General features: G+C 41.5%; 1 protein-coding gene across 2 annotated transcripts; it reads left to right on the top strand.

Annotated features, from left to right (window-relative positions):
• Nucleotides 1-2792: 2792 nt before the first annotated feature.
• On the top strand, nt 2793-12904 carry LOC126919729 (delta-1-pyrroline-5-carboxylate synthase). Of its 2 annotated transcripts, none has more exons than XM_050729280.1 (6): nt 2793-3720; nt 6790-7126; nt 9175-9822; nt 10812-11629; nt 11703-11993; nt 12175-12904. In XM_050729280.1, exons 1-6 carry the CDS (start codon nt 3622-3624, stop codon nt 12340-12342), a joined length of 2361 nt encoding a protein of 786 aa, XP_050585237.1. In that variant the 5' UTR covers nt 2793-3621; the 3' UTR covers nt 12343-12904. The 2 variants fall into 2 exon arrangements, with proteins under 2 accessions (XP_050585237.1, XP_050585238.1); XM_050729281.1 differs by having other exon boundaries at nt 2794-3720; nt 6823-7126.
• Nucleotides 12905-13444: the final 540 nt, after the last annotated feature.

Genomic DNA, 13444 nt, shown 5'->3' with positions numbered 1-13444 from the left:
GCGTATCTTCGCGATTGCTCGCTTCCTTTCCCGTGCTTCTCCGCCGATTTGTCATTCCATCCTGGTATTTTCACACCAATGTTGTCGAACGCAACTTTCGGTGTAATATTTCAGGCACGATATAAATCATAGGCAAAGGGAATAAAGGCGCCTTTCGATTCTTCTTCCCGTCTGTCACCGTCTTTACGTGAGAAGATTTTCCCCTAAAAGTGTCAAGCATTTTCCAATTCCCCTTCAACCATCTGCTCTATATTAAACTTTGATCTTCTCCGGCGAGATAAAAACTATCTTTGACAAGCTATCTTTCAGCGAAGATCGTAGAATTCTACTGTGTAAATCATTTTTCCATCTCCATTGAACATCCGAGGGAGAAGGTAAATGCTGGCAAACCGATATCAATTATTCGTATCGGCAAATACGATCACGAGCGACGTGCGTGTCAAACTGTTTACGGAAATACTTAACTTATCGATGGATTACCAAACGAACTAATTAACGTCTCCGTTAACTAATTAACTAATCTGTCAGTTAATTAAATTCGTTTTTCATTAATCGATTCTCTCTATGGAAAACAGGCACGCGAGCATCTTGTCAAATATAAGCAATTCGTCGAGTGAAATGGTCGTCGGGAATGACGGATAAGTATTTCACGGGGAACAATGAATTTGACAGTGAGAATGATAAACAGCCGCGCACCGTTGCTACGAATATTCGATCGGCATTGCACGCTGACATGATTTAGGGCTGCCGGCGATCCTTACGAGCGACAATCGAAAGAGAACACGAGCCGAACGTTCTGTTAAAACGTACCACCTATAGCGATATCACGTCGTTGCAGCATTATATGTGAGAACGCAAATCTCTATACATATTTATCGTCTCCTTGCATATCCGTAATTCCATTCAGTTTTGACATTTTTACCGAAATTAAACGATTCGGTATCGATGAAAATCGAAGATTAAATTTGTCTGGGTCGATGTGCAAATTGCCTCTATAACGATATTTCTCTGTTTTAATATATGTACACAAGAATTATGTCGATCGAATTAACGTTCGGACGACGCGATGAATATTCAATATGTCGGACGTTTTAAATTCGAGTTTTATTAATATTAAAAGCACGCATTCAGATGGAAGCAATAAGTATTTTAAAGAGTTGGAAACGTGGAAGATATCAGTGATCGAAACGTATCAAATGGCGTGGAAAATATATATCTTTGGTCGTTGAAACATCGTTGGACCGGAAATTGTTTGCAACCATGGAAAACCTATATAGGTACACGAAATCTCTTATCGTAGCGTGGAAAATAAACTTTAACTATGTATATATCGACAAATTGTAAGGAGATATATTCTTCGCCGAGCGACGGTATCCAACGACGTGTCTCGTCATCCATTCCCGCCCCTTTTCACCAGCCCGCAACCCCACTTCATCGCCGTCCCGAGAATCTTTCAGAGCCACGTTTTCCATGAAAGGATTCCGCGACCCGGCTGCCAACGAATAACACTATTGTACGATCGTGTCTCAGACATTGGGTGAAACTTATTTTCGAAGGGAAATCTTCGTATTCCATGGCAACCTCGAAGTTCGCGACGAATATCGATAAACCATCGTTTCTCGTTCGCTGGAAATCTATAAACGAATCCTACGCGAACAAAAAGCTTCAAATTCCACGACATACAAATATACGGAATTCGAGAGCTCTGATGAATCTTTTATTTCTCATGAAACATTTTTCTATCAGCTTCGGGTAAACCCTGAAGCTCGGGTTGCGAGAACAAAAAGAGGACAGAGGTATCGGAACAAATAAAATGAATTTCGATCTCACGGATCTGTCTCCTTTCTTTTTCTTTTTTTCCCCCCTTTTTTTTTTGTAGGAAAACCTGTAGGATCAGCCGTTTACTTTGTGCACTTTCTCTCGCAGATCTGTTCGATGTCGCGGTAACGATCACGTTGGATTACGAACAGTTAGAAACTCAGCGAATACGATTGTCTTCGAGCTAACGTTCCAACTGTTCGCGCAAATTTTAATTACGTGTTGTACAACCGACTGAAACTGTATACCTTCGCGTAAACAGCTACGGAATATTTCATGCTGTTCCGCTCGAAACCGACCCACCGTGGCTCGCATTTCCGATACGATTCTCATAATTACGTTGCCTCGTATACTTTTCCTCGCACCATCAAAACCGATACCTCTCTTCCGTCATCGAGATGGATGTAGCAGCGAATTTTAAATGCACCGCAGATAAAAGAAGGCAAACAGCCAGCGCGATATTTTTCGTTCGCGTTTTAGTACGCGTTTTTCTTGAAAACGAGCAGCTTGACGTTTCATCCACTATCTGACGATACCGCGACGAGAGTACTTGAAAAATATCTCCTTATCGAACGTGTTTCGTTTCGTCTCGCGTTCACGTAACACGCGTATATACGCGCGAAGACGTATAACCCAGCATGATCGAAGGGACAGATGGAGTTAACGCCACGCCGCGTCGCGCCGCTGGCTTTTCATATCCACCCATTCCGTACTCGTATACTTTTTCCAACCTTAACCACTCATATTTCACATCGGATAAAAACGCATCATCCATCTCGAAAAGAAACTGTAATTCCCTAGTGGACGCGATCTCTCGCCACGCTGATAACCTGCTCCTCCACGAGTTACGAGTTTCTATCGAATAGCAAATGCAAATAAGCTATCTACCACGGCTACGAAAACAAACGTCGAACTCGCAATCGGTCTTTCTCGTTTACGCGTATACATATGTACCGCGATCCACGAACCTCGGTTTATCGTATACGAATCTATCGCGCGCATACGATGCCGCGACGCGACGCTGAAAAGTACGAGTCGAACGCCAGTTAGATAGCGATTCTGTTTGCTCCGATTCCCAGGTCAAAGTTCGCCGACTCGCGCTACCATCGCTGCACATCTTACATATTTTACATATACGAATTCGTTGGACAAAGGGTGCGCGAACAGGCGGACTTTGCGTGGCCTTCGCTAGCCACCATTGAGTCGAGGTTTTCCGAAGCAAGATACAACCACGTCGATCATCGTCTGAAACGTCAAGTTCTCCGCGGAAGAAACTCCACCTCCCACCGGCTCACCGCGTCACATTTTTGTACGAGGATAGGCTTCTAATCTTCGGTCGCGATAACGTCGACGTCGTTTTCTACCGCGATTTCCAACAACGGCAAGTAGTAGTGTGTCGTTGACCATCGTGACGACCGCTCCACCACGCTACCGAGGTCTATCTATGCTCGAGTGTAGTCCTCTCCCGTCGACTTCTCTCTTTCCTTTTTTTCTTTCTCTTCTCATCTTCTTCTTTTGCCATAAAAATTCTCCGAAGCGAAACTCGCTGAAAGAACTGCTCGCGAGATTTTCCCTTCACGGATTATCAGATTTCCCGTTCTGAGACACGATCTTCCGATTGATATTTAATACGAATCCACGCTTCTTTTCTATTCCTCTCTCTTTATATCGGTAAGCTTCCTTTCTTCGGTCGAGAAAACGGCGCACGGGTGATCAGGTGACGTTCGTCGGATTAGAGATATCGTAATAGCGTCGCGTTAGTGAGAAGGTGAGCAAAAGGACGAAGAAGTTGAAGAGGCAACCATGTACGCGAGATTGTTACTATCGAGATCCAGTAAACTTGGATGTATTCCAAGGAGATTGGCATCGTCCTCTTCGGGGCCGAGGGTGCCCAAGCAAGCAGTACGTGCAATTTTTCTTATTTTCACCTTTCGTTTCTTCGCGGCGAGTCGACGGCATCGATCGATCGGAGCCGGGACCGACCAGAAGAACGATTGGCCAACTTCTATGCCGTCGATTCAATTTTTAACGCGCTCGGCCGTCCGTGTTTTTAATCGAACGTTGCCACTCGAGGAAAGCTTTTGTGTCGTCTGCCGGTGTAATTAATAAAACAACCAATCTGAAGTTACCTGGCGTGCGCGTCGGCAATTGTTTTTCGAAATCTTGAAAAAGTTGCAGAAAAGAGGAAAGAGACACGTGCAACGCTCGTGTAATCGGAACGATAATAAAATATATATGTATTGATGTACACAATCTGATGAAAATATTTCGCAAACTTATGAAAAGCTTCTAGAAATATACGTATTGTGTTCGTTATACGAAACTTGAAATTTCATTAGCATTGTTACGAAGCTCGACTACAACTATTGTATGGATAAAGTTTGAAACAAATCTGAAAATACAAGCTCACTGGTGAACGTTCAAATATTTTCAGAAGTTAGTGGTAGCTTTAAAAGTTATTCGTTAATTTTATATGTAATATTCTTATTGAGAAATCACCAGCTCGCATCAAAACTTTCCACTGTGTTATGTCATTCGGTAATAATTTTCGCGACGAGATAATAACGAAAATTATTTACCGCGTATAAAATCGAAACAGAGCCATAAATAACGCGTTTAGATGCTACGCAATGCCGTATATACCGTGGAAACCGCATTTCGATAATTTTTTGACGGCAAATAGCAACGGACCTGTTAAACGAGCTTTTAAATGCAAAATGCATTGTTCGATTGTAAAGATCACCAGTTTAATTGCCTATAGTGCCATAAATGTAACGGCAACGTTATCACAAATACATAATACGAATGATATCTCCGTATACACATGCATGCCACGCAATCACCGGATTATAAATATCGTTCACATTTGCGCTCGTTCTACGAGTTCCAACATCCCGTTCTTCCTGTCTGACTTATGTATCCAATATACGGTTCGATCGTGGAATATTTTCACGTTCTCTTGTCCATCGAAATTTCGCCAAACGTTTTTAGAAACGATGGATCGTCATATCGAACCGATATATCGAAAAACCAGCCAACCATCAACTATAGTAATTATCGCATGTACCGTGTGTTTACTTCTCATCAAAACAGTAAAGATAAGAAGATACTTCGAGTGGATTTTCCAAGGGAATCGTGATCCACCTTTCCTCCTCTACAACATCTAGGAGCCGATAAGAATCGTGTTTTATCAATTGTCACTGAATCACGATACAGCCACGATGCGAACAGCCTGGTAATGGGAAACGATCGTCGATAATTCGGATGGCGTGTACATTCTTTCGTATTTCAAGGACAAGATCGATTCCATCGTCGCCCACGACGAGAATCGATGTTTTCAGTGGACCGTTAAATCAACAAGTCGAGCAAGATGACGATTCGTCAAAATCCAACGACATTTCTGAAAGAACGTAAAACTCGGCGAATATGGAACGGTCGTTCGGCTTTCTATTCAGGAAAAATCCCTACTATGGGAAAAACGACTGGAGAAAAAAACGACCAGCGCTTCAGGGTGTCGTAAATTAGGGTAGAGACGGTGGTTTCGACAATGAGCTCGAATCATGAAATGTCTTGCGACTGAGACGCAGAGAATAGGCACCCTTTGCGAAGTGATTGATCCTAATGAATGTTTAAGAAATGTATTATACATTTACTAGACATGTACATTGACTAGAACAATTAATATCGTTTTAATTTAGTTTAGCTCGAAAGTCGTCGATTTTGATCAACGTCTAGGACACATATACATTTTAAACTAAGATGAAACTGTTTTAATCGCAAGAGTCCTTATTATCGTACATAGCCCTACAAATTACGATCCCATTTAATATATTGAAACGAAGCGAATAAAGAACGTAGTAATTTTATTAGATCACGTAGTATCATAGATCCCGTTCGACGTAAGGAATTACGAATTGATTATAGTTTAGAAAATGAATTGCGTCTTGGAAAGCGAAGATAAGAGAGCACGATGTGATTTATAACGCACAATCGGCAATCTCTGACTTGCGAAACCAACGGAATCTGCGTCAGAACGAATCCGGAATCGACAATGCGTCACTGAAGAAAAGAAGAAAAATTTGCGTATTCTCTGAGAATTTAAATGTCCAATTGGAAATAGGATCTCAAAACGAAACGCAGATTGGCCGAATAAATGTACACATATGTAAAAAGAAAAAACTGCATATTTATCTACAGATATTTCCCGGTTTTTTTTTTTTTTTTAATCTTTGCATTTTTCGTTTGCGTATTTTCTATCGTAATTGGAACAAATCCCCGAGCAGGCGCGCAAAAATTCTTTCGACGTTTAATGCGGTCGTACACGCTTGTGTGTGATTACTTAATCAGAACTGTAATTTTATGTAACAGATAGAAATCGGTCCAGGAAGAGGTTACACGTGTACGCGTGGAAGTGTGTCGAGTGGCAATCGAATAGAAATTGGTAGCCGGGAATTTTTCGTTCTCGATTGAAGTGTTGCACACAAAGATAACAGCCAAGAACTCGAACGATTTTAAATACGTAGATGACGCGGACAGCTTAAAGAAAAAATTGAAAGATCGTCGGGGTCTTTTATATAATTACGTAGATTTCATCTGGTTACGCGTAAAAAAGAATAAAATAAAGTGCGTTTCATGCAACGAGGAATTAGGTAAAGTATAGATGCAAATTAACTCGATGCCGCGTCGTAGCTACGAACCTGGGGAAAGGTATAGAAATCGTTCGAGGCTTTTCATTTGCAAATGGACAGATCTCTGCTTTAGATTTTAATGACTATCCTTGATGAATATCGCGTCTTGAGATACACGTATGACATCGTATGCTTCGAAAAGAACGATACGTAAAAACGGTTAGATTCTTGTTGCTTGAAATCTCCTCTGACGCGTTACGCGTAACCAAATGAAACGGATACGACCGACGTAAACGAAATCTTATCGTTAAAAAGATTGAAAAAAATTAATCAACGTCGTAAGGGAAATCGAGTAGACTTACACACGGAGTTGCAGGCGGTAGAGGGACCTCGTAAACCAACGATGTTCAACGAACGCAGCCAGCTGACGTATACAAGACGTTTGGTGGTGAAATTGGGCAGCGCCGTGATCACGAGGGAGGATGAGCACGGACTGGCGCTGGGACGCTTAGCGTCCATAGTGGAACAGGTAGCCGAGTGCCAAAACGGAGGTCGTGAATGTATTATGGTAACTAGCGGTGCGGTTGCATTCGGCAAACAGAAACTGGCCCAGGAACTGTTGATGTCCTTATCGATGAGGGAAACGCTGAGTCCTGGCGGACACATGAGAAAACGCTCAGGTATAATTCTACATAATAATACGTAGATCGTTTGCACTTATAAACGTGTGATGATGCTCGAAGGAAGAACGCTTGTGACAAAAAATCTCTTTTCGGAGAAAAATATATTTACAGTTTGATAAGAATCTTTCTCTCGCACGTGTTTGTCTTTAAGCGTTCGTATCTGCCGCGAAATGAAATATCGAGTTGCATGTGAAAGCGAAGACATGGTCACATATTGAGAGACAATCTTTCATCTTTCTCTGTACATAATATACTAATATATATACTAACGGGAGTTTAAGTTAGAGGCACTTTTTTCCCAATAGTAAATTTAGTACGCTTTTCTACGTAATGGACTCGTTGGATGTTTCTCAGACGTAGTAAATCGATACTAACTTTTGTTCGATCGTGGAATTCATCGACCATTCTAATTCACTGTACAATTGCACAAAACGGAGAAACTTCATGAACGATTCGTTACACTAAAGGGCAATATATGCCGTTCGACGATAATATTATACCACAAATCGGATATCCGGCCGTAATTCACGCCGAGACCGATCGTTTCAACGTGAATTTTCTTCTCGGAATATTATCAGCCAACTACAAATGAGGGTGGTATACGTTCACCGCGATTGTACTTTCCTCCATTCGTAATCCTTTATATCTCGCGCGCTAATGAGTCTCGAGTATAGAAAAAATGTATTCGGATTTGGTTAAGTTACCATATTTTTTCGCTCGTATATCTCGCGAGCTCATCCCCGTACTTAATTCGTTCTTTATTAATTAATCCCAATTACGCGAGTCGCCGATGTGAGTCACACGAAACGCGAGAATAATAATGCCCTCTCGTGTTTTAGTCGTCCACGGTGAATCGATCGACCGAATAATACCGACGAGTTATGACGATTAAATTGCCTGAATGCAAATTCTCTGCTTCGAGTGAAAACGTACAATCTCCTTGCTTGGTAAGAATTGCGGAATGCTTTTCCACGCGAGCACAGTCGTGATAATTAATCCGGTAAGGATCGTACAGACGCACGCGCGTATAAGAACAGAAATTGAAAAAGAATATAAAGGACGTTTAAAGCAAATTACACGGTTATCATACGAACGTTAAGAACTTTGCGAACAAAAGGAATAAAATGCTAAATAAATTACGTTGCCCGAGAACGAGCTTATTTCCTTCTTTCCTCTAGAGGACGAACGACGTGTTTGCAATGTACATTAGAAGGAAACATTCCGCTTGTTATTTGCTTGTATTAACGGTGTAGTAGAGATATTTCTTTTTTTCGCCAGCATTCACGTGACTGCCGTGTGAAAGAGGTCGATACAGGGGATCGTAAATTTCGTAGCAAATACGAATTGTAGACCATTGACGATGGGGACCCGTCGGAACATCCCCGAGGTACTTCCGGATATACAGGGGCTCCTCGGCAACTTGACAATGTCCGGTCTTCCTATGTAGGTTAAACTAACAACCGCGAGCCGCCCAATTCTTTTACTGGTAATACCTTCGAGATTCTATTTGCTCGGGAAAACATTCGCGGTAATTCCTCCTTTTGAGGAAAGCAACGATCGAACGCGATAGACAGAAATTGCTTTGAAAATAACGCCGCCTTGTTTCTTGTTACTTCTACGGAAACGTTTGAGTATCCAATAGTCGTCCACCTTCTCTGGCATTTCTAACTCGTTTTGGCAAGAAAAACACGTTAAAAAATAATTGCAAAAGCATCGTAAATTATCAAGATATCGCTCGTATTTTATCCCGCTTCTAAATTCATAATAATACCGCGGTTCGCCCAAAATCAATTAACCGTTTCGTACCAATTAACAACTCACCAAAAAGGATTTATCGTATAGTATATCAAATTCTGAAAAGAGAAAGATTGCCGCACTCGAATCGTAATGTATCGATAGGCGAGAATGAGCGGTTAACTGATTTTGGACGGACTCCAGAGAGCTACAAGAGAACGAGCAAAAACCGTTCACCTAACAGTGCCGTTTGTTGTAACACGCGCGATCTACTGACCGCACATTGTAATTTCGATCTAATGTTCACGCAGGCACCCCTCTGGAACCTAGAGCAGCAGCCGCAGTGGGACAGTCAGGCCTGATGTCGTTGTACGACGCCATGTTCGCCCAATATGGAGTGAAACTGGCCCAGGTATTAGTCACCAAGCCGGATTTCTACAACGAGGAAACTCGTAAGAATTTGTTCAGCACCCTGAGCGAATTACTTAGCTTGAACATCGTTCCCATAATCAATACCAACGACGCTGTCTCACCTCCGCCACATGTTGACGAGGAAGTAGCCGGTAGTGGAGGAAGAAGAGGTATTTCCATCAAAGACAACGATTCCTTGGCCGCTATGCTGGCCGCTGAAATTCAGGCAGACTTATTAATCTTAATGAGCGACGTCGATGGCATTTACAATCTGCCTCCGTGGCATGATGGCGCTAAGATGCTGCATACATTTAGCATGGACCTTAGGGACACCATCAAGTTTGGACAAAAGTCGAAGGTCGGTACCGGTGGCATGGACGCGAAAGTTAACGCAGCGCTTTGGGCTCTGGATCGAGGTGTCTCCGTAGTGATCTGTAACGGAACTCAAGAGAAGGCTATAAAGAATATTCTGTCCGGAAGAAAGATCGGTACATTCTTCACACAGACGACCGAAACTTTCGCACCTGTAGAGGTTGTTGCCGAAGAAGGTAAAAGCTTTTTTACTTTCCAGCGAACTTTTATACCTTTCGAGTGCTTTATGAAATAAAAGGAACAGGTCGTCTAGGTAGCTTAGATAACTGCCGTAAATGTTACTTTCGAATTTGCTTAAGCAATTTTAACATATTTATTCGGCGAAGCATCAAACATGAAAAAGTGTTTGTCTGTTTCAAGGAAAAATAATTCGAGAAAGATCGTTACGTTTATGTACGCAATAGCTTTTTCGTGGAGAGATCGGTTAGTAGCGTCATTTTGTTCTACCGACTATAGCAATATAGGTCATCGATTATCGAATGTAGAAATGAAACGGCTTACGGCTGCTGGTATCGTGGCCATTGTACAATTATCCGCGACACGTACCGCACTCCCCTAAGATATAGAAAAATATCACATTATTCGGGGAAGTATATTCAAACCGAACAACTTTTAGTTAACATGGCCGGCCATTGAAAAAGTAAGTGAAAAGAAAAGTAGTTAAATATTCCTTTAACTCGAGAGCTTTTCCGAGCAAAGTCTCTTCTATCCTCGTTACTAGTTGGGGTAATTTTTACCAGCGTCGGATTCCATTAAAACTTATTTAATATATCCTTTGCGGTTCGACCGTTCGATTGCGAATAGCCAACGCGTTTCACCCTTGTATTTCTTTCGAGAATAATCAATTTTATCCATTCAACGGACGTAGTTATGTACTTTCTTTCTTTTCCCTTGCAATATTGAATTAAGGGAAAAAGGGAATTACGAAGGATGTAAAAGACATTTAAAAAGAAATCTCGGAAAACAAAACGTGCAGAGAATCGAGGTATTTGAAAAGGAGAAATTACCAAACTACGTCAAATACTTTATGACGCCAAACTTCGTCTATAAATCAGATCCACTTAAGACGCAATTGCATCTAAAAGATTCTCAACTTAGGATCTGTGATATTAACCCCAATTTATGGAAGAAAATCTTCCTCAAACCCAAAAATAACAATTTCCAGCTCGCGCCGGGAGTCGAATTCTGCAAGCCCTTCAACCAGAGGAACGAGCAAGCTGTATCAACACGTTGGCTGATCTCCTGGAATCCCGTCAAAGAGAAATTCTAAGTGCTAACGCGAAGGACCTCGAGGCAGCGGAGAAGAGTGGCTTGGCGAAAGCTTTGCTCTCTCGACTTTCCTTGACGCCTGCCAAATTGAAGTCTCTGAGCTGTGGTTTGCGGCAAATTGCCAACGACTCCTTAACGAACGTCGGTCGCGTGCTCAGGAGGACGAGACTGGCTGAAGGTCTCGAACTGAAGCAAATCACTGTTCCCATCGGTGTATTGCTAGTGATATTCGAATCGAGACCCGACAGTCTACCTCAGGTGGCGGCATTGGCAATGTCCAGCGCCAATGGTCTTCTTCTGAAAGGAGGCAAGGAAGCAGCCAACAGCAATCGGTATTTAATGGAGCTGGTAAAGGAGGCACTGAGTACCGTCGGCGCTGCAAACGCGATATCCCTCATCTCAACCAGAGAGGACGTTGGTGATCTACTGTCGATGGGCAAGCACATAGACTTGGTGATTCCTCGAGGCAGCTCTGACCTCGTACGTAGCATTCAGGAACAATCGAAGCATATCCCCGTGTTAGGTCACGCGGAAGGTATATGCCACGTGTACGTGGACAAGGATGCGGATTTGATGAAAGCTATGAAGATTATTAGGGACTCGAAATGCGATTACCCTGCCGCTTGTAACGCTATGGAGACGTTGCTTATTCATGAAAGTCACATGAAAAGTAGTTTCTTCACGGATGTATGCAACATGCTACAGAAAGAAGGAGTAAGGAGATTAGTGTGATGCTGGAACGTAGGAATTGTTGTTATTGGATTTACCTAAGTACTTGACATTTTAGGTGAAAGTGAATTCCGGACCGAGACTGAGGGAACAACTGACGTTCGGGCCGCCAGCTGCGAAAAGCATGAAGACCGAGTATGGAGCCCTTGAATGCGCGATCGAGGTCGTGACGGACGTCGACGATGCTATAAATCATATTCACAAATACGGCAGCGGGCACACAGATGTCATCGTTACCGAGAATAGCCAAAGTGCCACTCACTTCGGAAGGGAAGTCGACAGTGCCTGCGTTTTCCACAATGCCAGTACCCGATTCTCCGATGGGTACAGATTCGGCTTGGGTGCCGAGGTGAGCCGTTGACATTGAAACTTCAGGAATTAAAAAATTTACGCGTGGAAAAATTTTACAATTATAAAAATTAAAAGCTTACATATACAAAAATTTAATAATTCAAACATTTAAAAAATTCAAAATCCTTAAAATTCAACTTTGAAATTTCAACAAAATATCAATTTCTTACTATTTTAAGGTCGGTATTTCCACCGCGCGAATTCATGCACGTGGCCCGGTGGGAGTGGACGGGCTGTTGACCACAAAGTGGGTGTTACACGGTGATGGCCACGCAGCTGCTGATTTTGCAGAGGGTGGCGACAAAGTTTGGTTGCATCAATCTTTACCCATCAACGAATCTGCATGAATTAAATCCGAACAATCTGAAGATGTCGGAATCTTCGCTTCTGCGACACGGAGGATTTTACATCAAGGAGAAATGCCAGGGAAAGATCAGAGGACCGGCATATCTTTATTCACAAAACAATTTAAATTGCGACCAACTAACATCTTTTTCTCCTCTCTTCAATCACTCGTCGCTAAATGTTCACAGATAGTTAAAAATTTAACGAAGTGGAAACGTAGAAAGTTCCACAAGTCATAATGGCATCTGTCTTCCACGAAGATTTTCCTATTTGATAAAAGTATCATTATTGTTAGATCATTGTTATTTTAACATAATTACAACGCTGCCAAAATAATTAAAATGAATAAAAATACGACGATCTTTATAGAATAGTCGTTATAAAGTACTGCTTTTATTAGATGAATGTCTAGTTTCGTCTTGGAGCAAGTATCATTCGCAAAAGTTATTGCCGTAACAAAATATATTACTGTCCGTCACAATATAGCTTTCGTCCCTTTTCTCAACGAACCAAAGAATATTAATACCTGGCGACAAATAAAAGCAATGTATCATATACAACTAATATCGTCAATCAATTTGTATTTATATTCTACATTTTATTACCTCGTAACTCTTCCTTCTGAATTAAGGTACAAATTAAAGAATTAAAAGGTACAAAAAAGGAAAGGAAATACAAAATCAATTCTTATCGGAAAAGAAACATCCACTTGATTACTCTGGGAAGTTATCGTGAAACTTATTAAATAAAATAAAATCTCAAGAGAGACTCTCTTGTTCTCAGTTACTTCGGTGTTTGCGAAAGTGAAGTCGTCCGGTTATATTCGAAACTCCTCGACCGACTATCAACTGGTAAATTTGTATTTATTCGTTTTAAGTTACCTCAACCATTAATAACCGTAGGACACCAATTAAGAATTCTTCAACTTCCGAGATTTAAACATTTCAATCGATAAAAACATGTAAAACAAAATCGTTCTCGAATATAACGTTCTATATAAATACGGAGAAATATCTTTCAGTAATTGCGTATGATTGTGTTTATCGACAATGACGTAAACTACAATCGCACATCAAACTAAGTACAAAGTCCAATCTAAATAAT

This window comes from Bombus affinis, chromosome 8 (assembly GCF_024516045.1).
Source record: "Bombus affinis isolate iyBomAffi1 chromosome 8, iyBomAffi1.2, whole genome shotgun sequence".
NCBI lineage: Eukaryota > Metazoa > Arthropoda > Insecta > Hymenoptera > Apidae > Bombus > Bombus affinis.
The sequence above is the reverse complement of the archived record's forward strand: the minus strand, read 5'-3'. Positions and strand labels throughout refer to the sequence as shown.